At 53.0% G+C, this 22,938-nt stretch overlaps 1 protein-coding gene across 1 annotated transcript; it reads right to left on the bottom strand.

Moving 5' to 3' along the window:
• Positions 1-825: 825 nt before the first annotated feature.
• On the bottom strand, positions 826-8,133 carry NKX2-5 (NK2 homeobox 5). Its single transcript, XM_077327037.1, has 2 exons — positions 7,639-8,133; positions 826-2,574 (listed from the first exon to the last, which is right to left on the bottom strand). The coding sequence occupies exons 1-2, from the start codon at positions 7,934-7,936 to the stop codon at positions 1,967-1,969; spliced, it is 906 nt and encodes a 301-aa protein (XP_077183152.1). The 5' UTR covers positions 7,937-8,133; the 3' UTR covers positions 826-1,966.
• Between the last annotated feature and the right edge of the window lie 14,805 nt (positions 8,134-22,938).

Genomic DNA, 22,938 nt, shown 5'->3' with positions numbered 1-22,938 from the left:
TCTCCGACGTTTCTGACTCGGAGGGCGCTGCCGGTGCCCAAAGGAGGAGGAACCTGGCAGGAGAACGAGGGCAAGTCAGCGGATGGATCTCCAGCCCTCGGCCGCATTCCCCAGGGCCATGAGCCAAAGTCTCATTGAACCCCCCCCCCCCCCCGTTTCTCTCGCTGGGGACTTTTCGCCACTTGTAGCCCAGCGCTCTTGCTCGTTGCCTGTCCGGCTCGGATTACTCTGGGGAAGTTGCAAATGGCTGCTGTGCTACAGCCCCCAAGGGGTGCCAAGTGCAAGTTGAGTAATTCCTGGAGATTTGGAGGGTGGGGATGGGGAAACAACTTCGCTGGGGCCGTCCCTTTCCCGCAGGGGGGGCACCGATCTCTGTGGACGGGCAATGTATTCTAATTCTAGGACCGTTCCCGGTGGGAGGTTGGCAACTCCACCACCCTCTTGGCCGGGGCGCGTGCAACGGTGCTTGCCCTGTCCCAAGTGCGCGGGCAACCTTTTCCTGCAGCGCGGTCCCTGGGAGGAAGAGCGCTGTCAAATTTCCCCATCCCACCCCCGAGGACTCCAAAAGACCCGTCGGGTTCCCGAGGGAGAGACTATCCCTGCAATCCGAAACAAAGCGCAGTCCTCCCAAGGCCAGTGAGGTTAAGAGGCTTAATAGAGCTTCACGCTCCTGAGGGCTGCACTGCCTGTTCGGCACCCAGCTTTCTAGGGAGTAAGTCAGCGTCACTGAACTTCAAAGGGTTTCTTTCAGGGCAGAAAGGCCCTGCCTGCCCGCTTCCCTGGAGGGGTGGGAGACGGCGAGCCAAGACTCCGAGGCGACGCGACTCAAAGCCACTCGCTTTAATGCCCAGGCCGCCGCCCGCCAGCCCGCCCCGCCGCTTCGTACAGCAAAGATATCGCGGGAAAGCGCCCCCTCGTGGCGGGACGAAGGCCAGGCAGTGCAGCGCCGACGCTCCATCACGGGTTTAGTGCACTCTGGCGCCCCCTTCAGATTCCTTCTTGCCGGTGAGGCGCCACCTTTGGGACGGTGCAGTCTCTGCCTCACCCGGCCCTCTCTCCCCCCCACCTCGACGACGGCCGGCAGGGAGGCGGGACGTGTCCGATGGAAACACACAAACACACACACGCACACACGGTTAAGTCCCCCTGTTCCCCCAGACCTGAGCTAGCTCTCAACCAGACCTGACCCGGCCCCATCTCCAGGGCTTTGCTACCAAAAGAAAAGACTGTGATTCTGGGAACTGGAAGTTACACATTTGAAAGGGCGTGGGAGACGGTGGGGCGGGCGAGGTGTCTACTCATAAACAAGGCCCAGCGTTCTCCGGCTCTGTAGTGAAGCCAGCGGGTAGTCGACCAGCAGGGGTCCCCAACCTTTCTGAACCTGCGGGCACCTTTGGGATTTTAACCCAGGGTCGTGGGCACAACCACGAAATGGCGGTTGCAGGAGCTGGAGTCCGCCAGGACATTCTGGGGAGCGGAATTTAGCTTCGCTCATTTCAGGCTGAAGCTCTGTTTAAAAGGATGCCTGTTAGCCTGCACAGCCAATCAGAAGCCCTGCTAGGCAACCCCCCACACACTTTCTAAAAGCAATGGGCCCAAACCAGGATAGGGGTTGGGGGCGTGGGAGCCAGAGCACCACGTGGGGGACCCCTGCTGAAGACGAATGTGACAAGGGGATTTTGCTCGCAGATGGCAGGATCTCTCGATCACGTCGTCCTCAAATAATGCGGAGGTCAAACTCCGCGCTCCCTGGTCGCCGAAGGTGGTGTAGAAAGGTCTCCGGCCTGGCCCTTGAGCGAGGGCATCGGCCGAGCAGTCCTGCTAGGGAGTCCGCCTAAAGAGGGCGCGGGCGGGAGAGGAGGGACGCGATCCCTGCGGCCAGTCTCTCCGGGCGGTGGAAGCCGCTCTCCCCGGGGTGGGAGTCCTTCGCTCGGCCCCTCCGTCCTCCTGCGGGGCTCGAGGAAGCCTACCAGGCGCGGATGCCGTGCAAGGCGGACATGGCCCCGTTCCCTTGCGGCAGGGGCGTGGCCACGGGGCTCAAGTCTCCCACGCCGAAGTTCACGAAGTTGCCGCCGGCGGCCGGGGGCTGGACGCCTTGGGCGCCCGGGTAGCTGCAGCTGTAGGTGGCGCTGCAGGCGGCGCCGTTGTAGCTGCTGTAGGTCGGGTAGGCGCCGTAGCCGTAGGGGTTGAGGCTGACGTTGTAGGGCGAGCTGTAGGGCGAGGAGTCGCCCAGGCACGGCTTCCCATCGCGCACCAGCACGGGCACGGCGATGCGCCGCGGCGGAGGGAGGCCCACCATCTCGAGGCTTTGGTCCTGCCGCTGCCGCTTGCACTTGTAGCGGCGGTTCTGGAACCAGATCTTCACCTGCGTCGACGTCAGCTTCAGCACGCTGGCCAAGTGGTCCCTCTCCGGGGCCGACAGGTACTTCTGCTGCTTGAAGCGGCGCTCCAGCTCGTAGACCTGCGCCTGCGAGAAGAGCACTCGCGGTTTCCGCCGCTTCCTCTGCCGGGGCCGCTCCGGATCCTCGGCGTCCCGCTTCTCCTGCTCCAGGGACTTCTGGAGCGAGCACAGATCTGTGGGGAAGCGAACAGAAAACGCCCGCCGGGTAGTTAGCGCCCCTGATAGAAATCCCGCAGGGTCTCCTGCCCCCAGTCCCCTTGGCCCGAGCTGGGCCTTCACTTTTGTCTACCGGCTTTGCCGCTTAGGGGAGACCAAAATGGGTGGGGGTTATTCAACTTCCATGGAGTAGCGGGGATTCGAGCCTGTGCTTCCCCCTCCCCATCCACGCTGGAGGCTTTAACCCCTGCAGAGGGCACTTTCAGGCACACGAAATAATGAACTTTCAATACACTTTGCAATTAGATTTTACTGTGTGATATGGCCAAGTCCACTTGCCAATGGTTGCTGAAATGGATTAAAACTGTATTAGTTAGCACGTGTGAAAGAACCTTTATTTGATAGCAAGAGGGCAAAATGGGGGGGGGGGTTGTCCCCCATCCAGGAGAAGGACCCAGCCTGGCATGGAACTACAGAACTGGCTTAGGATAAAAGGCCTTTGAGGATCGCAGCATTGCGCCCTGCTGCAGAACCTTTCAGAGAAGGAAAAGGGGGTTCCAAATAAGGGATACGGCCATATCCTAGCCATATAGGCAGCTGGACTCCAAGGCGATTGAAGCAGGCAACTGTGTGCAGGACTGCAGCCGCTGTCTTTAAGAACTGGGTGGAAATCTGCATTTTCCTTTCCCTCTCAGCAAAAATGTTCATTGCATACTATAAAAATTGATGCTGAAGTTTTATTCTCCTGCTTAATATTAATTTACAGGACAACAATAATGAAATAATGATAAGATAACCATCCTTTCTCCCTTTCAATGTTCTAGGATACACTTAACACTGATTTATACCAGGCATTCTCAATGGGGGCCATATGGCCACCTGCGGGCCCCTGGCACATTTGAAGGGGGCCACAGAATGAAAAAAAAACAAAACATGAGAAGGAGAGCCCAAAGGATTGATGAGGGGGCCTGGTTACTGAACCAATGAAATATCTTTTGTCACATATGAAGACATTAATTGCTAGAAACTTTAGCATCTAATCTTCCTCCAGTGTGTGCTTGAATTATCGCATTCCAAACAAAAAGGAACTCACATGCTTCTCTCGGTCAAATGAATTTAGGCAGATTGTGAGTGGGTGGTCAGGGAAGGGATGTGTGTTTGTTTCTTGTTGCCCTTCCTTGCATACCAGGGGAATTGCTGATCGCCACTGTGGGATGGTAGGTGAATTTCGAGGCCAGACTGAATTCTGGAGATTTTTTTTTGGGGGGGGGATCACTTGGGCATGAAATTGGGGTTGCTGTGGGTGGGCAGGTAGTTGTGAGTTCCTGCATTGTGCAGGGAATTGGACTAGATGACCCTGGAAGTCCCTTCCACCTCTATGATTCTATGATTCAATGAAATGTTCTAAACTTTATTTTATATGGTCTTTTAAAAAGTTTCCCCAGTATGTTGGAATGTTATTGGGGGGTGTTTAATAATAAATTATTGTCTGTCTATCTCTTGGTGTTGTGTTGTGTCCTTGTTTGAGAGAGAGCCCTGGAACCTAAGAAGAGCTCTTAAAAGAGCTGTGACCCCAAAAGTTTGAGGATGGCTGAACACCCCCCCACACACACACACACAATTCATTTAGTCCATACAGTCCATACAGGTATCATTGTCAGGAGCCAATAACTTCACTGGAGAAAATTAACCCTTTGCTTAACACAGACTTTAAACACTTTGACTGGAGCTCATGCATGGGGATCCAGCCCACTCCACCAACCCAAAACATAGCTGGCCCATTGCAGGTGTGCTCTGAAATAAGCCAGAGGGAACAGCAAGCTACAATTGATCCTGACCTTGGGGTTTACAAAAGAGCAATCTTCACATGGAGGCCTCATTTCTGTTGGAAAAGAAGGATAAAGGGTGACTAAAAAGTGTAATTCACATTGCCCTGCTGGCCACCCAGAATGTCCTAGTTAGATTCTCTTACCGGGGGACAGGGGCGTGCCTCTAGTTTCCAAGGCTGTTCTGCCCCAAAGCCCCTTTTGATTCCTCCCCAAGATACTTGGACCCATGTTGGATAATGCACTTTCAATGCAGGTTAGAAGTAGATTTTCCTGACCTGCGTAGGAAAATCCAGTTGCAAAAGAACACTGAAAGTGCATTATCCAACATGTGCAGAATGGACCCTATTTATTTTCCTCCTTAGTATTAACTTTGGATGACTTTATCTTTGAAAAGATTGGTTCATGTTGGGAGGCCGTGTTGGTCTGAAGCCATAGGACAAATTGTGAGTCCGGCAGCACCTTTAAGACCAACCAAGTTTAATCCCGAGTATAAACTTTCATGTCCATGCATGTGTATCTGGAGAAGAGTGCATACACGCAAAACCTTATACCCAGAATTAAACTTGGCTGCTCAAACCTTTGTTCTTTCATAAAGCTCGCAGTCCTTCCTAGGCAACATGGTGTTGACATTCCTAGTAAATCCACCACCATGTAACACCCTCTCAACATACATGCAATTCCCAGGGGTGATTTCCCAAAAGACTTTTGGTATGGATTACCCCAGAGAGGTCTTTCCTAGTGGGACTAAGGAGGTCCCTTGGAAAACTTGAGAGTTTTCAAGTGGTTTGCAGCAAATTACAGCAAATTAAAGATCTCTCGGTTGCAGCCTTATTGAACAAAGCACCCTTAAGACCAACAAAGTTTTCCTCAAGGTGTAAGCTTTCCTGTGCAAGCACACCTCTTCAGAGTTAAGAAAAGGTATCTGAAGAAGGTTGCTTGCACAGGAAAGCTTACACCTTGAGGAAAACTTTGTGTACTAGGCTGCCAAATGATGGACAGGATCCAACCACCACCCTGCACTTTTGCTTTCTTTCCTGCCAAGGACATATACATCGTGAGGTAACCTATTTGAAAGCGCTCTGGTGGGAGTGGGAATCCGTGGGCTTCCTTCCTCATACCAGTAAAAACAGGTTTCCAGGTGTTTCCCTTGACCTTTTGTCCCTAAAATGGTGTGGTCCCTGAGATCCCAGCACAATCTGCTGTCAAACCTGGAATTACATAGTTTAGCAACTGAATCCGAAAAACAGGTTTCACTTGAAAGCAATTTTCCTATTGGAAAAAGGCTCTTAAAGGCCCGAGCAGTGAGTCAGTCCCACGGCCTTCAGCGGGGCTGCCTTACCGGGAAGCGTGTCCAGGGTTGCAGCCGAAGCCATTGGCCGATGGGACCGACCGCTTCGTCCCAAGCTCTTACTAACTGCGGGGCTTCTCTCCTAAAACTCCGGGCAAATGGGAAAGGGCCCCTAAGCAGCCCCAATTGAGACTGGAGAACATGTGAGGCGGCTCGGCAGTCCCAGTTCCAGCGCGGGCGACACGTGAGATCGGCCTCCAGCGAGGAACCGCGGCGAGACACAAGTTCAGAATGGCAGCCATCGGCAAGGGCAAGAGGTGAGGAACGGGAAACCCCCTCCCGCACCCGGCTGAAGGTCTAAGCGGGACCCGCGGCTTCTCGTCCGCTCTCAAGCGCCACGACCCCCGGGCCGCTCTGGCCTTCGACGACGGAGCCCATGGAGAGCGGCCGGGAGGGCTTGGCAGGGTTTCTTCCCGGGAAGGGCTGGGGGAGGGGGGGATGTGCGAAACTACCGGGAGCCCCCGAAGGAAGCGCCTGGGGCGGCCCGGTCGGAGAGGATGAAGGGGCTCGAATGCGGCACAGCCCGAAGAGCTGGGGGGCCTCGGGGTGCCAGGGACCCCAAGGCCGGCTGCGACTCCATGGGGGGGCGTGGTCTGGCATAACAGAAAGGCTAGACTGGATATCCAATCCTTCGAGGACGATTTTTAATTACGAGAGGACGGAGAGTTTAACTAGAAAGCAATTTTCCTACCGAAGAAGCCGTCTTAGAAGCCCTAACAGCGAGGCGTAAAATCCTAGGCAGGTCTACGCAGATCCCATTGCCTGCAGGGAGGCTGGCTTTCGGGGAAGGATGCGCTAGGCGTTCAACTGAACTAGCACTGATCTGCACCGCAATAATAACAACAAGAACCGTAATCATAATGATGCCAATAGACGGCTACGATTAGGACCATAGTCCTAGGATTCTGGTCACCACACGACTTGGGACTGTGCGGAAAGCTCTGAGGCTTCCTTGTGAAAGGGGAGGTAATTTGGGAGTCCCCTTGAAGGGGCCACACTGGGGCCTGTCTTGCGGCACCTCCTGTTTGCACGTGGGTGCCCGTGTGGGCGCTGCGCACGCGAAAGCGGCTGCCTTGAATTCAGCTTGGTTGGTTTCAAAGGGACTCTCGGGCTTGGTCCCGTGTCCTTGGGCAGTTTCCCTTGGGTGGGCTTTCTGCTGCGACCCGCAGTCGCCAAGACGGCCTGCGGGAAGTCTCCGGCGCGCTCAAGCACTGAGAAACCCGCGGCGCTTCCACTGGGGTCGGAAGCAGCGCGTCGGGAGGGGGTGTCCCCGGAGGGCCCTTGGCGCTCGTCCTCCCAGTCCTCTGCCTGCACTGCGGAGAACCTCCCTCGCGGGCCGTCGGGCGGCATCCCCCTTCCCAGTGAAGGCTGAACACGGCTAAGTTCTGCGCCAGAAACGTCCGGTGAACACGGGACGATCCTCCCCGGGCCCTCTTCCCCCTTCCGTTTCTCGTTGCGGGGGGGGGGGGGGCAGGCCCCACTGAATCCCCGAGGATGCACATCCCCGACGCATGCGGGGGGGGGGGGCGTCTGGGTTCAGTGAAGCGGCCGCGAAGGCCGCGGTCTCCCCCCGAAACGTTTCTTATTTAGGGCATAAGGCGGTGGCCAGGAGGCCGACCGGGGGGGGGGGGCTTCCGCCAAGCCGCCGCTGTTTCGTGGCGACCCCGCAGGCGGCCTTTCGGGGGGGAGGGCCTGTCTGCGACTGCCTGCTGCTTCTCTCCCAAGCTTGACCGCGGGCTTTTCCGCGGGGCGGTGGAGGCAGTCCGCCTTAAACGGGGAGGGCTGAAGTCTCCCGGGCGGGAGGGGGCTGGGCGCGGGGGCCTCGGCTCTCCTGGCCCCGAGCAGCACCTCCGGGCCGGCCTGCCCCTCTGAGGGTGGGGGGGGGGGGTCTGCGCCGCGCGTACCTTTCTTGGCGGCCTTGTGCTCCTTGGCGGCCGCGTCCACCGGGGCATAGCTCTTGGCGTAGAAGGCGGCGGCGGCGGGGAAAGGCGCGTCGCCCTTGGGCGCCTCCGGGCCGGGCGCCCCGTCGGCCGGCGGGTAGGCCTCCTGCTTGAAGGCGGACAGCATGCAAGAGGGCGGCGCACCCAGGGCGGCCAGCTCCAGGGAGGCGGCCAAGGCGCCGGGCTGCTGCTGCTGCTGCTCCAGGCTCAGGATGTCCTTCACCGAGAACGGCGTGCTGCTCACCCCGCTGCTGGCGAACATGGTGGCCGGGCGGGCAGGCAGGCAGGCAGGGGCGGCGGCGGCGGCGGCGGCCTCAGGGCGGCCCAGCGCCCGCCCGCCGGCCAGAAGGACGCATGGCAGAGTCGTCCGAGCCTCGCGCACTGGCCGCCCCCCGAGCGCGGCGGCCGCCAAGGCCAGCGGGGGGCGGGGAGCGCCGGAGGGCGGGGCCCCGGACGACGGCCCAGGCCCTCCTAATATAGGCAGGCGGCGGCCGTCGGGCCCCCAGGCTGGCAGGAGACCGAGCCCAGGCGGGCCAGCCGAGGGGCGGAGTGGGGTGGGTTGGAGCGGGGCGGGGGACTGGCAGGGATGCGGAGAGCCCCGGGCTTCTGATTTAGGACTGAGAGAGACCCTAGGGACAAGAGAGAGGAAGGAAGGAAGGAAGGAAGGAAGGAAGGAAGGAAGGAAGGAAGGAAGGAAGGAAGGAAGGAAGGAAGGAAGGAAGGAAGGACTCTTCCTTATGGGATCATAATGGACAGCAATCCAGTGGCACCTGAAAGACTGGGAAATACGGTTTCCATTGGGTTAGACTCAGGCCCGCTAGGCACACCTTGGATGATACACTTTCAAAGCATCTTAGATGATCCTGTTTCACCCAGGAAAATCCAGCTGCAAAAGCCTATTGAAAGTGCATTATCCAAGGTGTGCAGAATGGGTGTCAGAGACATTGCGCAGTGCACAATCCACACACTTTGGATAATGCACTTCCAAATGTCCATGTTCCAATGCATTTTAGAAATAGATTTTCCTGTTCTGCACACGGAAATCCAGCCACAAAAGCACACTGAAACTTCACGCTGGGGGGGGGGGCGGCTTGCGCACTACCGACTTCCTGAATCCCGAATCCTTGTGCCTGCAAAGCACCGACTCCGCCACTAAGCCACAGCCACGCGGCCCACAGTGGGAGCAAAAGATCCCTAATCCATCAGCCAGTCCTTCTCTCCTCTCCCTCTTACAGAATTAACGTCCGACCTCTCTCTGAACAAGCGGGGAAAGTGGGGAGAGTTAGAATAGAATGCCATCTTTTTATTGTAATAATGGGGTATTTATGGGATTTTATGGGATTTTACTTTGATTTTATATTTTATTGTTATTGGTAAATAAATAAACAAACAAACAAATAAATAAATAAAAGCCGGACGATGGAGTCCGGCTCACGCGGCGGGAAAGCAGAACAGTGGGAGAGCCCTCAAAACAACGCCATACGGACGCTAGCGATTTGAAGGGGAAGGGACGCAAGGCTTTCTGACCTCCCCGGGCCAACGGCCACTCTGACCACTCATGCCGGGGCAGAATCTGCACACAGCTGGCCAGAGACGGCGGCGATGCCCGTCGCCAACTGCATTCCGACCTGTGGTCGAGGAACAGCCAAGAGCGAGACTGGGAGGAGCCGCAATAATGAACTCAGGCCTAAAACTGAGCATAAGTGTTAAGGTTTGCTATGGAGTTCCAACTCAGCGACACCCGCTGGAGAAATCCATACTCCCCCCCCCTCAACCACCACCACTCCTCCCACACCCGCCTCAGCTGAAGAGGCCCTGGGGTCTCGCCTCGGCCCTGGCTGGTCTCATGGAGGGCAGTGAGAAGGGGGTGACCGAAGCGGGTCCTTAAGAAGCACTTGGGTGGATGCGCTGCTCACTCAACCCGAGGCCAGCAAATCGTTTTGCTTTGGCCCAGCTTGAAGAAAGAAAGAAAGAAAGAAAGAAAGAAAGAAAGAAAGAAAGAAAGAAAGAAAGAAAGAAAGAAAGAAAGAAAGAAAGAAAGAAAGAAAGAAAGAAGAGGGGGAGGCAGGCAGAGATTGGAAGACCCGGTGAGTTCTTCCCCCCCCCCCCCTATCCAGCACCTCCTTTCCCATCTGAGCTAACTTGAAGCAGCCAGATCCACACGCCAGCGCCATCGGGGGCGGGGGGCTGTAGATGCGGGGTCAAGAGAAGCCCACCGAGTCTCCCCGAGGCTGCTTCCTGGAGAGATGCGGACGGGGGGGGGGGGCGGGACTCACCGGGTCCAACAAGGGCTCCCAAGTGACATCATGCCTCAGAACAGCTTGTAAAAATAGCCCCCCAAGAGCCACCGCGGACGTGGTTGCAATGGGGGGGGGGGAAATCCACGTGCTGCATTTCTGAATGGCGAGAGGTGGTGGGGGGGAGAGGAGGCAGAGGACCCTCCCTAAAACGGCGTCTCGGGGGCTGCGGATCTAAGAAAAGAAACACATTCGACGGATTCAGCTTCCGATTCGACTGCCTTGCTTCAGGGGGAGAATCAGCTGCTAGGATTTAAACCCCCCTCAGTAAAAAAACTAAATAATAATAAAAAAAATAGCGCCCGTGAAAGGATCGCTCTTCAGAGCGCTGAAGGGGTCACCGGGTTGCACATGAGCCTTCGGGAAAGGGCGGAATAAAAGTGCAAAAATAAACACAAATATACTGCGCTGGCCCATTTGAGGATCTAGCAGGCCGGGCTTGGTTGGGGGTTAAACTAGGGAAGCGACAGGTCGGTTGGAAGGGTGGGGGTCGAAAAATAAGAAAGGGGGGAAAGACCACCCAATCCTCCCCTGCCCCCGCCTGAACCCCCAGGTTCAGATTCGTCATGCCGACGTTGCTTTGGGCCTCTTCCTGTTATTTGGACCCTGGGGAGATGCAGGCGTTTTCGGATGGGGTCTGCCCCCGGACACCCGCGGCCCTGCCCGACCCATGCAGCCAATGTGCGTGGAAGTGCAGAGACCCGGGGGATTCATCTTGGTCCTGCTTTTCACCTTTAACTTCGGTGCCCTTAGGAGCAGTCCTAATTCCACAAACGTTTGGCTAATCCTATCTAAATGTGCTTTTGCAGTGGGATTTTCCTATGCGAAACAGGAAATCTTCTAAAGGGCAATGAAAGTGCATTATCGTGTGGAAAAGATTCTAGTCACAGGCGGCGGTGGATCTCGGGAGGTGGCCTCCGCAATCCGAATCTATACAAAGAAGAAGCCCACTTTGATTTGGTTATTCTCCCAGGCGCCGCGGGACTTGCCGTTCGTTGTGCTACGACAGACTCAGCCAGTTACTGAGTTGAATTCAGCCAGACGCCCTTCTTGGCCTCGAGCGTCTAGGAGGGTCTCAGAGACCAACAAGAGTTTCAGGGCAGCCGCTTCGGAGAGCCAAAGCGCCCTTCCTCTGTGTAACTGCAGACCAAGTCAGCTGCTGCCTTTTGAAACCCCCTTCTTGTGGTGCTTCACTGGTATTCAGGTGCTGGAATTTAGGGGGAAGGAAGTTGGTGCGCCTTTAGGATTCCTGCTCGGTTACAACGGAGCTTTCGTTGAAACCGTTGCAGTATAGCCGAGCAAACCTGCCCAGTTATACCCCAAGGAAGCCCGATCCCGTCATGGAAGCTAAAAAGGGGTAGATCCTGGCTAGTATTTGATGGGAGACCTCCAAAGTTCGGGGGGGGGGTATTTCCTCCAAGGATTACTTGGGGTCCTGACACAGAGGCAGGCCATGGCAAACCACATACGAACATCTCTTGCCTGGCTGCCAGACCGGCCTTGGATCTCCTGGCTGCACTACACATTCACCATACAATCAATCAATCAATCAATCAATGTCCAGCGATGATTTGGGAGACCCCGGGAGGAACCCTCCACTTTGTCATGGAAACCCACTGGGTGACCTTGGGCCAGTAGATAACTCGCAGCCTGGCCTACCTCACAGGGTTGGTGCGAGGTGAAAACGGAGGACATGAGAGTGCTTTTACAAGGTGTGTCTAAAATTCATAATGATATTTAAAACCAACCCCATTTATTTATTCAACCTTCAGACCACCGTCTCTTATAAAATGCTTAGACGATCGCAAAAACTGGTGTGTGTGTGGGAAGAATTTGTTTCGTGATCTAACACGGCTGGTTCAGATTGCCCCCAGAGTTTGAGGGATCTTTTAAACCTGTTATTAAACCCCAACCAGCAAGTCCCGGGAAAGAGCAGGAGGGCCATCAGAAGCGAGGATTCCGGTTTTCCGCTTTAGTGGATCAACAGGATCCTTATTTCTGAACGCCAGAGCCCTTGAAATTCCTCAGAGTAAAGTAAGGCCTTTTATCCACTCGGCTAACGTTTCACAGTCATTTTCGACAGATTACTGTGCCGACGGTATCGGCCTCCCTTTTTCCGCTCGCTGTATTCCGCGCAATGGAAGGCTAACGGGAGACCCTCCTCGAGGCTGCGTTTCAGGGCTGATCTAAGTAAAGCGGCTCCGGTAGGGAAGGAGCCCCGCACCGGATTGGCAGGACAGCGGGCAGGGACACTTGAATATGTCTGGAACGAATCGCCTCCATTAGTGGCCTGGCTCCGGACCTTCCCCTCCGCTCCCCTCCCCTCCCCTCCCGCTCCCCTCCTCCTCCTTGTTGCATTTAATGGTTGTCGTCTTCGGCCGGCGGGCTGCGAGGCAGAGAGAGAGGCTTGTCTGCAAAGCCGTGGTCTGGGACAGGAGGGGTCCACCGACGGCGGCCCATCTCGGCTGTAGGTCGCCCAGTGGCAAATCCGTGTCGTCCCCTTCTGTCCCTCCCAACGTCTGGAATTCACTTTATCTCGCAAGAAAATTAAAGCAGCAACATCCGATTCAATTAAAATTCTTGCCCTGGGAAGGTTTTTTTGGCTAGTGTATCGGATCCGAAGTTTGTGATGACAGTTTGAGAGATTAGTGTGTACAGCGAAGCCCAAAATATCTATTTAAATGTTGGAAGGCCGGAAGGAAGGGGGGGGACTTCTGTGGATCCATTTCCCCCATCGCGCCCCCACCCCAGGCATTTCAACTCCCTTTGTTTAGGAACATTCGAATCTTCTTAGGGGGATGGAAGCCATGAAAACTTTTAAAGGGAAGGCTTGATGCTTTATCTGCCTTTAGCCCTAACCACCAAGTTTCAGTCTGCCTTCAGGTATCCCTGAGTGACCCTTGCCAAACTTTTTTTTGGGGGGGGGGGATGGACAGGTTATCTGCATTTGAGACAACACCAACAGAAGTGACCCCAATTATAAACAGGCAGAATTCCACCCTAAGCAAAGCTGAACACAACTTGTCTAGATACTTCTAAATCCGTTAAAAATTGTCACTTCACAAAAGGACCTTTGGGTTGCAAAGTGTTGTGTGTTTTGTAACAGAAGTCCCCAGCCTGCTCACAACTTTTCTATAATTCCTAATTAGTTTGCAACGGATTCAAACCTGCAGGGCACAGTTTTGATCCAGCGTTTTAGAGATATGAAAGACTGTCAGCTGAGAAAGGCACAATCTTTCTGTCTTTCACCCTTATTTTATTTGTTTACATTTCTGCTTTTTTCAAACTGCAAGACCAGAATTTAATGCATTATTTGTAATAATGATGGAGTTTCCAAAGCCTACTCTCTGCAAAACTCCAGTGATTTACTCACCAAGGTTTCTGCAGTTTAGAGATGATGCCATGCAATATGAGACTAGCATTTTCTTCTTGTAAAATGAGATAAAAGGTCAATTGCCTCACCCCAGATTCTAGGATGAGAGGCTGCTGATACTCTATGCTATGTGGCACACAAGGGTGCTGAGCTAGTGTGATTATTATTGCTGCAATTGTTTTGCTTTTGTTTACAAGAACTTTGCTTATGAAGGGTGTCTGTATTCTCTGTAGTAATAACAGCTTGACTTGTACAAAGGTTTTATCGCCAACATGGCTAGAAGGAAAAACAAGTGCATGTTTCCAAGCGAAAGAGCAGATTAACACACCAGTGTTCTCTTCTGCTGTCATGCCTAGTGATTACTTGCATATGTGAATGAACTATCAACAGGTCAAAGGCCACAGACAGAATTAATATCACTTTACATGACTTCACAGCAATCTAGCACAGAGTTGTGTGTTTCAGTAAGCATCTCACTCTATGTTGGGTTATTACCAGCACTTCCAGCTTTCACCCATCCCTTGGCCAGTTCTCAGTGCACAGAAATGAAGGCTGTACATACCTGCGGGATCAACCTTAGTTAAAATAAAGCCATGGCTTGTTATTTCAATCTAGCCTAGAACCACTTGCAAGTTAAGTACTATCAAGTCACTTCCAATTTAGGAAGAATCCATGAATTAATGACCTCCCAAACATCCTATTGTTAAGAGTCTTGTTCAGATTCAGGTGGATAGCCACCTGAAGCAGCAGAACAAAGTCTGTATCTAATGGACCCTTTAAGACCAACAAAGTTTTATTAAAAGTATGAGCTTTTGTGTGCATGCACACTTGCATGCTGAGGATCCTGGCTTTGTTCCATGCTGGTAGATTCAGATGTGTTGCCCTGCTAGGCTGAAGCAGCAGAACAAAGTTTGAGACCAGTGGCCCCTTTAAGACCAACGAAGTTTTCATCAAGGTATAAACTTTGGTATGCATGCACTAAGAGAGTGTGCGTGCACAAGAAAGCTTATATATACCTTGAGCAAAAGGTCAAGGTGCCACGGGCCTCAACCTTTATCCTATCTCCTGTTGACTCTTCCTCTTTTCCTGCTGCCGCCATCTCTTCCTAGCATTATTGTCTCCTCCACGGAGTCTTGCTTCTCACTACCAGCGCAATTCGGGGGTCTGTTCAGCCCTGCAAGCGCTTCTGATCGGAAAGCCCAAGCCGAGGAGCCCAAAGCAGAAGACGCCGACGAGGCCGCGCCTGAACGACGCTGGGAGCAATCGTAGTAATGACATCACAGAGGACACCGCCTCCGTTGGAGCGCAGGCTTTGTCGGGCCGCCCAATGGCCTGCCTCCTACGTCGCGGGGTCCCTCCTCCCGGTGTGGGCCGGGGCGTGGGACGCGCGGCCGCTCATAAAGCGTAATGGATGGGCCGAGGCCCGGCGGCGCGGGCGGCGCGAGGGCGGGAGCGAGGCGCTGGTGATTGATGGGCCGCTGGGGCGAGGCTGGGCCCTCGCCGGCTTAATGCAGCCGGGAGCCAGAGGCAGCGTTATCCGGCGCTTCATCTCGCGGCCTGCTTTCCCTGTCAGGGCTCCAAATGGCCGCCCTCGCCTCACCCTGTTTACAGCCCCCTTCGGCGGGCGGCCCCCTGATGAATGGACATTAGCACTTTTTCGCACTCCTGTATCAACAAAAAGAGCTGCCCGGCCGCAATAATGGCGGGAAAAGCAAACACTCGGCCGGCCAGATTGGCCGCGTCTGCTCTGTGTCCGCCTGATGGATGAGCCGGGCCTGACAGGCCGCGACTCGGGCTCTTCCCGGCTCAGGCGGGGCCCAGCAGCAGGAGCCACCGCCGCCGCTGGGCAGTCCAGTGCTGAGGGAGAAGGAGACGGGGCGATTGTCACCCTCCCCTCCGCGGAGGCTGCGCTGGGAAAGGAGGCCCGCTCCAGCGCCCAGGGCCTTTGGGGGGGATCGAGGACAGCCCTGGCATCAACTGCATGGGGAAGCTCTCTCTCTCCACCCCCTCCCGTGTCCTATGGGGCTGCAGGTTTCTCCCCGACAGAGCGGCCTTGTTTTTAGACAGGAGTACGCCCCACAGGAAGGAAAAGGGGAAGGCTCCCAGGCACAGTGCGCCTCGGGATCTACAGCAGAGGAGGGACAGGCCTTCAAGCAGGCGTGCTCTTCTCGGGGAAAAGCCAGCCGACCAACCAACCAACCGTGGAAGCTCACAGCCTAAACAGGATTCCCACTCACATATCTCTTCCTGGGAAATGCTGCAGACCCCAAGGGAGACGTTGCTGACTTGTACCAACCAATTGTGTAGAACTGGGGAGCAGGGAGAACCGCAGATCTTTCTTTCAGAAGGGTAAATACTATACACCCAGCCCGATTATGGCCAGTTTATTGCTAGAAGGCAGTGAGGAGCCCGGCTTAGTAGTAACAGCTATGGCTAAAGGGAAGGGGGGGGGGAAAGCATGGGAAAAAACTGCTTTTTATTCAATGGGGCTTAATCCGAAGAAAGTGTTTGTAGGATTATAGAGTACCTTTGGTCTCCTGGAGGTGAATGTTAATAATGTCATCAATATGAGATATAAAGCAGATCAAAAAACCCCTAACGTACATTCTTCCCATTGTCAATTTTACAGTGATATTACAGATATCCTCACAGAGAGAGAGATATAGGGTGCAGCACAACCACTGGGTATGGTGTATGGGTTAGACCTCACTCTGTCATGCAAGGTCACTGGCTGAATTTGGGCCAGGGGCACATTCTCTAACCTATTTTATAGAGTTGTGAGGAGAATTATATGAGCTGCTTTGGGTCCCTAGGGCAGAGAAAGTGGAGTATAAAGAAATAAGTAATTTGTTTCATATAGTTACAATGTGTTGGAAATCACCATGTTAAAAAAACACACTAGGCAAACATACTTCTTGGACATATTTTTGTCTTTGAATAGCAAATGATTGTGATAACAATTGGCCAGAAATAATTTTGCTCCCCCAATGTGTTAATGGATTGACTGACATACACAGAGGCTCATGAAAAGCAAGCCACCTAAATAGATGTTAAGACACTAAACTCACATTTCAGGTAAGCTTCAACTAAAGCAAGTGTTTTACTAAGACTGAAAAAATATCTTCTCTCTCTTTCTAAAAAAAGGTTTACCCCCACCCAAAGTTGATTTAATTATCTGGGGGAGGGTGATAGCTGGTTCTAGCTTTCAATCTGCCCCAGGTCTCTGTTTATAAACTGCTTTCTGAGACCTTGGCCCTAATTGAGCGCTAGCACTTCAAGTGTTGTGGAGGTATTAAGAGCTAGGATTCCAGCAACAGGCTATTAGCAGTTCCTTGAGTAAATCTTTGTAGATTTCCGCTGGCTTCCTCCGCCTCCCTCCCCCTTTCCCCTAACTGCAGGAGCTACCGGGGAAAATGGTCTTGTTGACATTGCTTCTGGCTTCTTAACACTTTAGGGGATGTTAGGCGCCAGTTCAAATACACTACACTCTCCTCGCAGTGTATATGCTCCTTTTATAAACACAGCTCCTACCTGACAAAACTGGCAAATTTTCTTCAATAGATGACAGATTCTGCTTATAACGAGTGAAGGAAATTCGTAACATGTTGGAGGCCTTGGGGACAATAATTTCTGTTAAATTATAAATTTCCTCCTCATCTCAGATCTCTTTACTCTTAAATAGGATACTTTCTTTCTTGTGGAGTTCCCCACCGGAAACAGATAGGAGGATATAAAAAAAGAACGAAAGAAAAAGCCTACTTCAGAGAAGACCATTTTATGTATAACTTTTATTAAGCATGATAAATTGGAAAGTCGTTATGTGGAGAAGAAAAGCGTGGCTTTCGGTATTGGTACCTCTGAAATGCATAGATTGCATTTATGTTTCCAGATAGTTAGGAAGATTATATCTTGCTCCGATATAGCTGAGAGGTCTACTGATCGTGATATTTAAAAAACTCTGAAATACTAGAGTTATACGTTGGGCTGTTATCAGTAGGCAGCAGATGAAGTTAAAAAAAAAAAGCTGTATTGTGTTCACATTCAAGAGGTAAGCATTTTAAAAAGCAAAACCTGTTGTGGGCTAGCGCCTGCTTCCCGAGAGGACGCCCCTCTTTGGAACTTTTGCTTGCCACAGCTGTTGAAGACTCGAGAGCCTGGGTGGGCTGGGGGCGGGAAATCTGCAAGTGGTCTCGGGCAAAGACGATTCCTGGAAACTTCTCCGCGAGGTGGGGAAGGCACGGAATGCCGTTTGCTGCTACGGGTGAAGGCAACCGAAAGGCAGACTCGCCTTTCTGCAGATGCTTCGCCAGCGAAGATTACAGCCAAATATAGATGAGTGTTCAAATAATCTTTAACTTAGGTTAATACAGCAATGGCAATGCGATGGAGCAAAGCCGGCCACACTCCAAACCTACAGGTAGAAAGAGCCTGGAGTCGACCGTTTGGTGCTTTCACGCATGCTAAATAATGGAGTTTCAGACCACTTCAGCAACCGTTTTGCCTTTTCACACAATAAAAGCCAGTTGCAACGTGGGTTGAAAGTGCATTATGTAGTGTGAGTGAAAGCAATAGGTATTACTCTTATTTTCTAAACTATTGAAGTAATCAAAGGCCACCCAACATAACACAGAGAACGTCCTACCAGATGTGTAATTCCACCACAGTTCTTGAACAGAGGTTGTTCTTATAGCCTGACTTAAAGGCACAAAGGAGATACATTTAAATAAATGAATTTTAGTCCCAAATCAAGAGCTGCACACATGTTGCCCATTAATGCTCGTGGAGTCTGAGGAAATCGAAGGGACTTGGATTAATTGTGCTGGGATTTCGCAGGACTGTGAGATCGATTGGACTGGACAATTAACCACGTGCCATTTGGTTAGACGACTGTCACGGCACTGACAATTATCATCAACCTGCCAAAGTCTCCTGTCTCTCTCTTCACCCCCCCCCCCCGGATCTTCGAAAATGCGTTCGCAAAATAAGACGAAGAAAACCCAATTTTAAAACACAACTTGAATCCAGTGACAGATTCTTGCAAAAACCCGGAACATAGTTGCATGAACTAGAATTTAGAAATTCATCTGTTTATATGCAAGTCTAGATCCAGGAATACACCTGCTTCTGTGCTTCACTACCATTAAAGAACAAACACACAAAAACAATTATTAAAATTGGTTACCAAGAAGCTGATTATATTTTCAGCCCCTTAGATTAATGTGAGATACTTTGAGAAAAGAAACGGGAGGGGAAAAGCTGTCAAATCGTGGACAATTTTCCTAGATTTTCCACTGGGAAAATCAGATCTTTAGCTGCAGGTGACCTCAAATGCACGCCTAAGTCTCTTAACCCCCTCCCCCCGAACAGAACTGAGTAGTATCCTGAGCAGAGGGGTTCAGTGTTGCTTTTTTGACAGCGTCCACAGGCTTTTGCATATTTGCCAAAGGATGCCTCATTTTGCCCTTTACTCCGCGCTGTGAGAGTGGATCAGTTCCCCCTCGCTCCCTCCTTCTCCCCCATCATAGAAGAGGGGTGCCTTTTGACATGGCAGCAACTGGTTGCATAGCGCCTGAGTGGCAACTGTACAGCCCGGCTTGTGTGTGTGTGTGTGTGGGGGGGGGGGGGTTGCTGTTTACGCCTTGAGAATCTGCAGACCTTCAGCTGCTGCAGGGAGTGAAATTGACATGTCCGGGAGAAACCCAATGCTTACAACAGTGCAGATTGCAAGAGGGTGAAATGTACACGGGGAGGAGATTCTCAATTTGTATATAGGATCTGCAGTATCTCTCTATCTAAAATGCCAAGCAGTGACTAAGGGCCATTAGTTTAGTCCCTCTCTCCTCTCCTCCCTCTAAAAACGACTTCCCACCGGGGAAGATAAAGCAGGCGATAATGTTTCTTAAATAGTCGCCCCTCTCCTCTTTCCTGGCGTTATCAGGAGGAGATAGAGCCGCTGGGCAGGGCTAGGTCATGTTATCTGCGGTCTTGGCTGCCGTCCCCAAACGCTGCCTTGTCATGGGAGACGCCACCCGCATTAGGACCCAGACTGCCCTCCTTCCGTCCTCTGTCACTCACCAAATCCCACAAACCCCACCGGGCCCGACAGCTCTTTCTCAGGAGTATTAGCCAGGCTCCGTCTCAAAGTGGAAAGGGGCCGAGGGGGTCTATCTGGAGAAGGCGGCTGTGTCCTCCGTGCATATTGGGGGAGGGGGATGACAGTTTGGCGTACCTTTCGGCCTTCTCCCCTTTTTCTGCTTCCTCTTCGTGATTCCGCTGGGAAGCCAAGCGGTCCAGTATAGACTGAGTCAAGGAGTAAACATCTTGGGGCCACAAGAAGAATGCTTCTGGTTCCAGCTGAAGTCATGCACATCACTGGGGAAACTTTGATTTTGCTCAGGCTGCTAGCTCACCTGTTTTGAAATGGTTTTGTCACTGGCAATGGTTATCACCTTTAAGACGAAAGAGAAACTCCCAAGCCCATTAAAAAAATATGTGGGACTTGGTTTTGCATACATACTTTTTGTTGTTGTTGCTGTTTAACACTGGAGTGCAAGAATTTCTTTTGTAACATTAGAGGGAGCTATTAAAAAAATAATTATCTATTGCGGTCTGCTGAATTGCAAAACAGTTCCCTGGGAGTTAAATGACATTATTTCAGGGGACTGTCATGGCACTCTTTCAGCAGAACTGACTTCCATGTGGTCTGTTTGGCTCTGTCTACCCGGTCCAGGGCGGCTTGTAAACACTTATCCCGTGAAGCCTCTCTGTTAGAAACCTCTATGAAGGCTGGGAATGAGTCAAACCCTTGAAGGAAGAAGCCTATGCCGAAGAGCAAGAAGACCCTAAATGGGTCCAAATTCAATAGGAATGAGATGTGCTTATGCCTACTAATATCGACCCCACAGAATCGTGGCTGGTGTTCTCACTGGTGGTAGAAAGTGCCATCAAGCTCCAGCGACTTATGGCGACCTTGTAAGGTTGTCCGGGCAAGGGGTGTCTGACAGTGGCTTGCCATTGCCTGCCCCTGCCTCAGGATCTGATATTCCTTGGCGGTCTCCCATCAAAGCACTAGAGGGGGTTGACTCTGTTTAGCTTCCAAGATCCGACGAAATCGGGTGGCCTGTGCGATCCAGGTCAGGAAACGCGTTCATAGAAACCCACAAAGATACCCAAAGGTATTTGCAAATTGCAACCCAATGCCTCTGAAGGCCATTAAGAAATGCTCCGATCCAATAAATATAAAACAGCTTCTGTGCCTGTTCTGTGTTGAGATGTGGAGCTGCAGGTGAACAGCAACGGTGGCCCCTAAACAGCGTTCAACCCCTTCTTAACTTAAGGGTATAACTTTGTTTAAGTTGAAGACACAGGAGTCCTGCCTTCACACACTTCCTCACTTTCCACCACGTGTAGGCACAGCTAGTCTCTCCTATTCCTTTTCGTGTGGAACTAGACCAGCCTTTGTCAACCCCTTGACTGTGGAGGAACCCCTGAAATATTTGTCAGGCTTCGAGGGACTCCGGAAGTGGTGAGCTGCCCCTTCAGAGAAATGGGCGCGGAAGTAAGATGCCGGAGCCGGCCGGTCAATCCATTGATCGTTGGCTGTCTCCATTGTGGAGAAAGAGGCCAGGCCTAGGGAGCGCCCGGGGAAGTCAGCGCCAGGGACGTCTAGCGATGTCAGCAGCCACCCGAACTCCTGGGAAAGGCCATGGGACCTCTGGGGAGCGACTAGCGGAATCCCAGCCCCCCCCCCCCCGGGTTGAGAATCCCTGGACTAGATGGGCCACTTAAGGTATTTTATTAGGACCAGCTACAATGCAGAAGAAAGGGAGCCGATGCCGGCAGGTCAAAAGTAGCCGAAAAGCCCAAGCACTATTGAGAGAGAATACGGGGATTGTGGTTTGGTATTGATTTTGGACCAGTTGGGCTGTAAACAGTCTTGAACTAGATCTGTGTCTCTGGGTTTGGCGGACCGAGGGTCTTGTTTCCGCTTAAGACTCACAAGATGTGGATCTTGGTAGTAGGGGAAAAGTAGCTTTACCTTTTCTTACACTCAGATTCTGAACACAAATTTGCTAATTTTGAAATAATTAAAAAAGAACTGAAACTAGTGGAATAGTAAAAATAGAGGATTTATTCTCCCCATTTAGCGGCAAATGCCGTTAGCGGCACTTTAGGGCATGTGGTCAATCCCTGGGGCATAAAGGACTCTTTGGAACTCGAAGGGGATTGAAAACCAAATAGTTTGGCTTGAACTGATTGATAAATAGCCGCGGAAACGGCGCTTCAACACACACAGTGAATAACGCACTTCCAATCGTGCAATTCGTTGATGTATTAGAAATTCTGCAGAATACCTGGCTTGGAGAATATTGAAGAATATCTCCGGCCAATGGCTTCGGGTCCCAACCGCCAAGCCCGCCCCCAAGTTATCTTCTGGGATAATAAGGACTCTATAAAGCAGTCCTGAGCCTTTCCGGTGAAAAGCCGGCTATTCCTTTACTTTCTTTTTTCTTTTCGGGTGTGTGTGTGTGTGAATTGGTTCGAATTAGATTTTCATCGTACCGTTTTTGAAATAAACGGATTTCAGTTCCCGAAAGGATGGTAGATGGACTCCGACTGAGGCAAGCCAGGTCCAGATCCAGATCCCTGTCCACCACGGGCCTCGGGGTGGGGGGTGAGTGGGCTCCACGGGACAAGGGGGCTCCTCGGAGGACAGGCGGGTGAGGGAGGCCCTGAGCCTGGCCAAGCGAACCCATCCGAGCCGAAAAGCCGGGGGGGGGGGGCGGGGGGGAGAAGCGACGCGTGAGCAATGGGGCGTCCACTGGCGAGTCAGGGCCGGCTAGGCTAGCAGCGATCCCGGCCCTCCTCCTGACCCCGGAGGTCGGTTTCTGGGTTCACCATCCTGCTGCAGGTCGACCGGCGCGTGGCCGCTGGCTTCCCCGGGGGCGATGCCTCCTCCTCGCAGCGCGCCGCTGGATCCAGTGGCTCCCCAGGTCCCTTGACTTCACCGGTGGGATGGCTGCCTCGTTTGGGAGGGAGAGCCACTTCTTCGTGTCGCTCTGAGAGACGGCCTGCCTTGAACCCCACCCCGTGGATCTCTCGCCGGAATGCTTTCCCCATTGGACGCCGAGCGCCGCGTCCTGAAGGAAGCCGACGTGTTTCTGCCCTCCGGACCACCCCGACCGCGCAGTGCTAGGCGCGCCTCGGCGGTTGTATGTAGCCCGGGGCTGAGGAGGCAGCCCCCGCGGAAGAGAACGGGGCTCACCTTAGAGCAGGCCTGCCGAGCCCCCTTGGGACGGGAGCAGCACATCCACCGCACACTGGGCGACACCTCGCTCGGGAGGACCTTTGGATGGATCCCGGGGGATTTTGTTCACAGCTGATGCAAGGGGGAATCTACCGCGGGGGAATCCACCCAGCTGGGAATGAGGTCGGATCCGGCGGGCCATAGAACAAAGACGGTGCTTCGTCGGCCTCCTGGGGACATAAGGAAAGGCGGCACTTTGGGCGGAAATCACACAGCGAGTTTTAAGCTCGGCCGAAGTCTAGGTCGGCTCCCTCCCCCCCCCCCCCCGCGGTCAGTTTCTCAGCCTC

This window comes from Paroedura picta, chromosome 3 (assembly GCF_049243985.1).
Source record: "Paroedura picta isolate Pp20150507F chromosome 3, Ppicta_v3.0, whole genome shotgun sequence".
Classification (NCBI taxonomy): domain Eukaryota; kingdom Metazoa; phylum Chordata; class Lepidosauria; order Squamata; family Gekkonidae; genus Paroedura; species Paroedura picta.
This window is presented reverse-complemented; position numbering and strand designations above follow the sequence as displayed.

What these genes read in the sequence shown, in the direction of transcription:
- NKX2-5 (XM_077327037.1), bottom strand. Translation starts at nt 7,936, where the DNA reads ATGTTCGCCAGCAGCGGGGTGAGCAGCACGCCGTTCTCGGTGAAGGAC. An exon ending in GCACAAGGCCGCCAAGAAAG is followed by an intron (nt 2,575 to 7,638) that starts GTACGCGCGGCG and finishes GCTTCCCCACAG; the next exon opens with ATCTGTGCTCGCTCCAGAAG.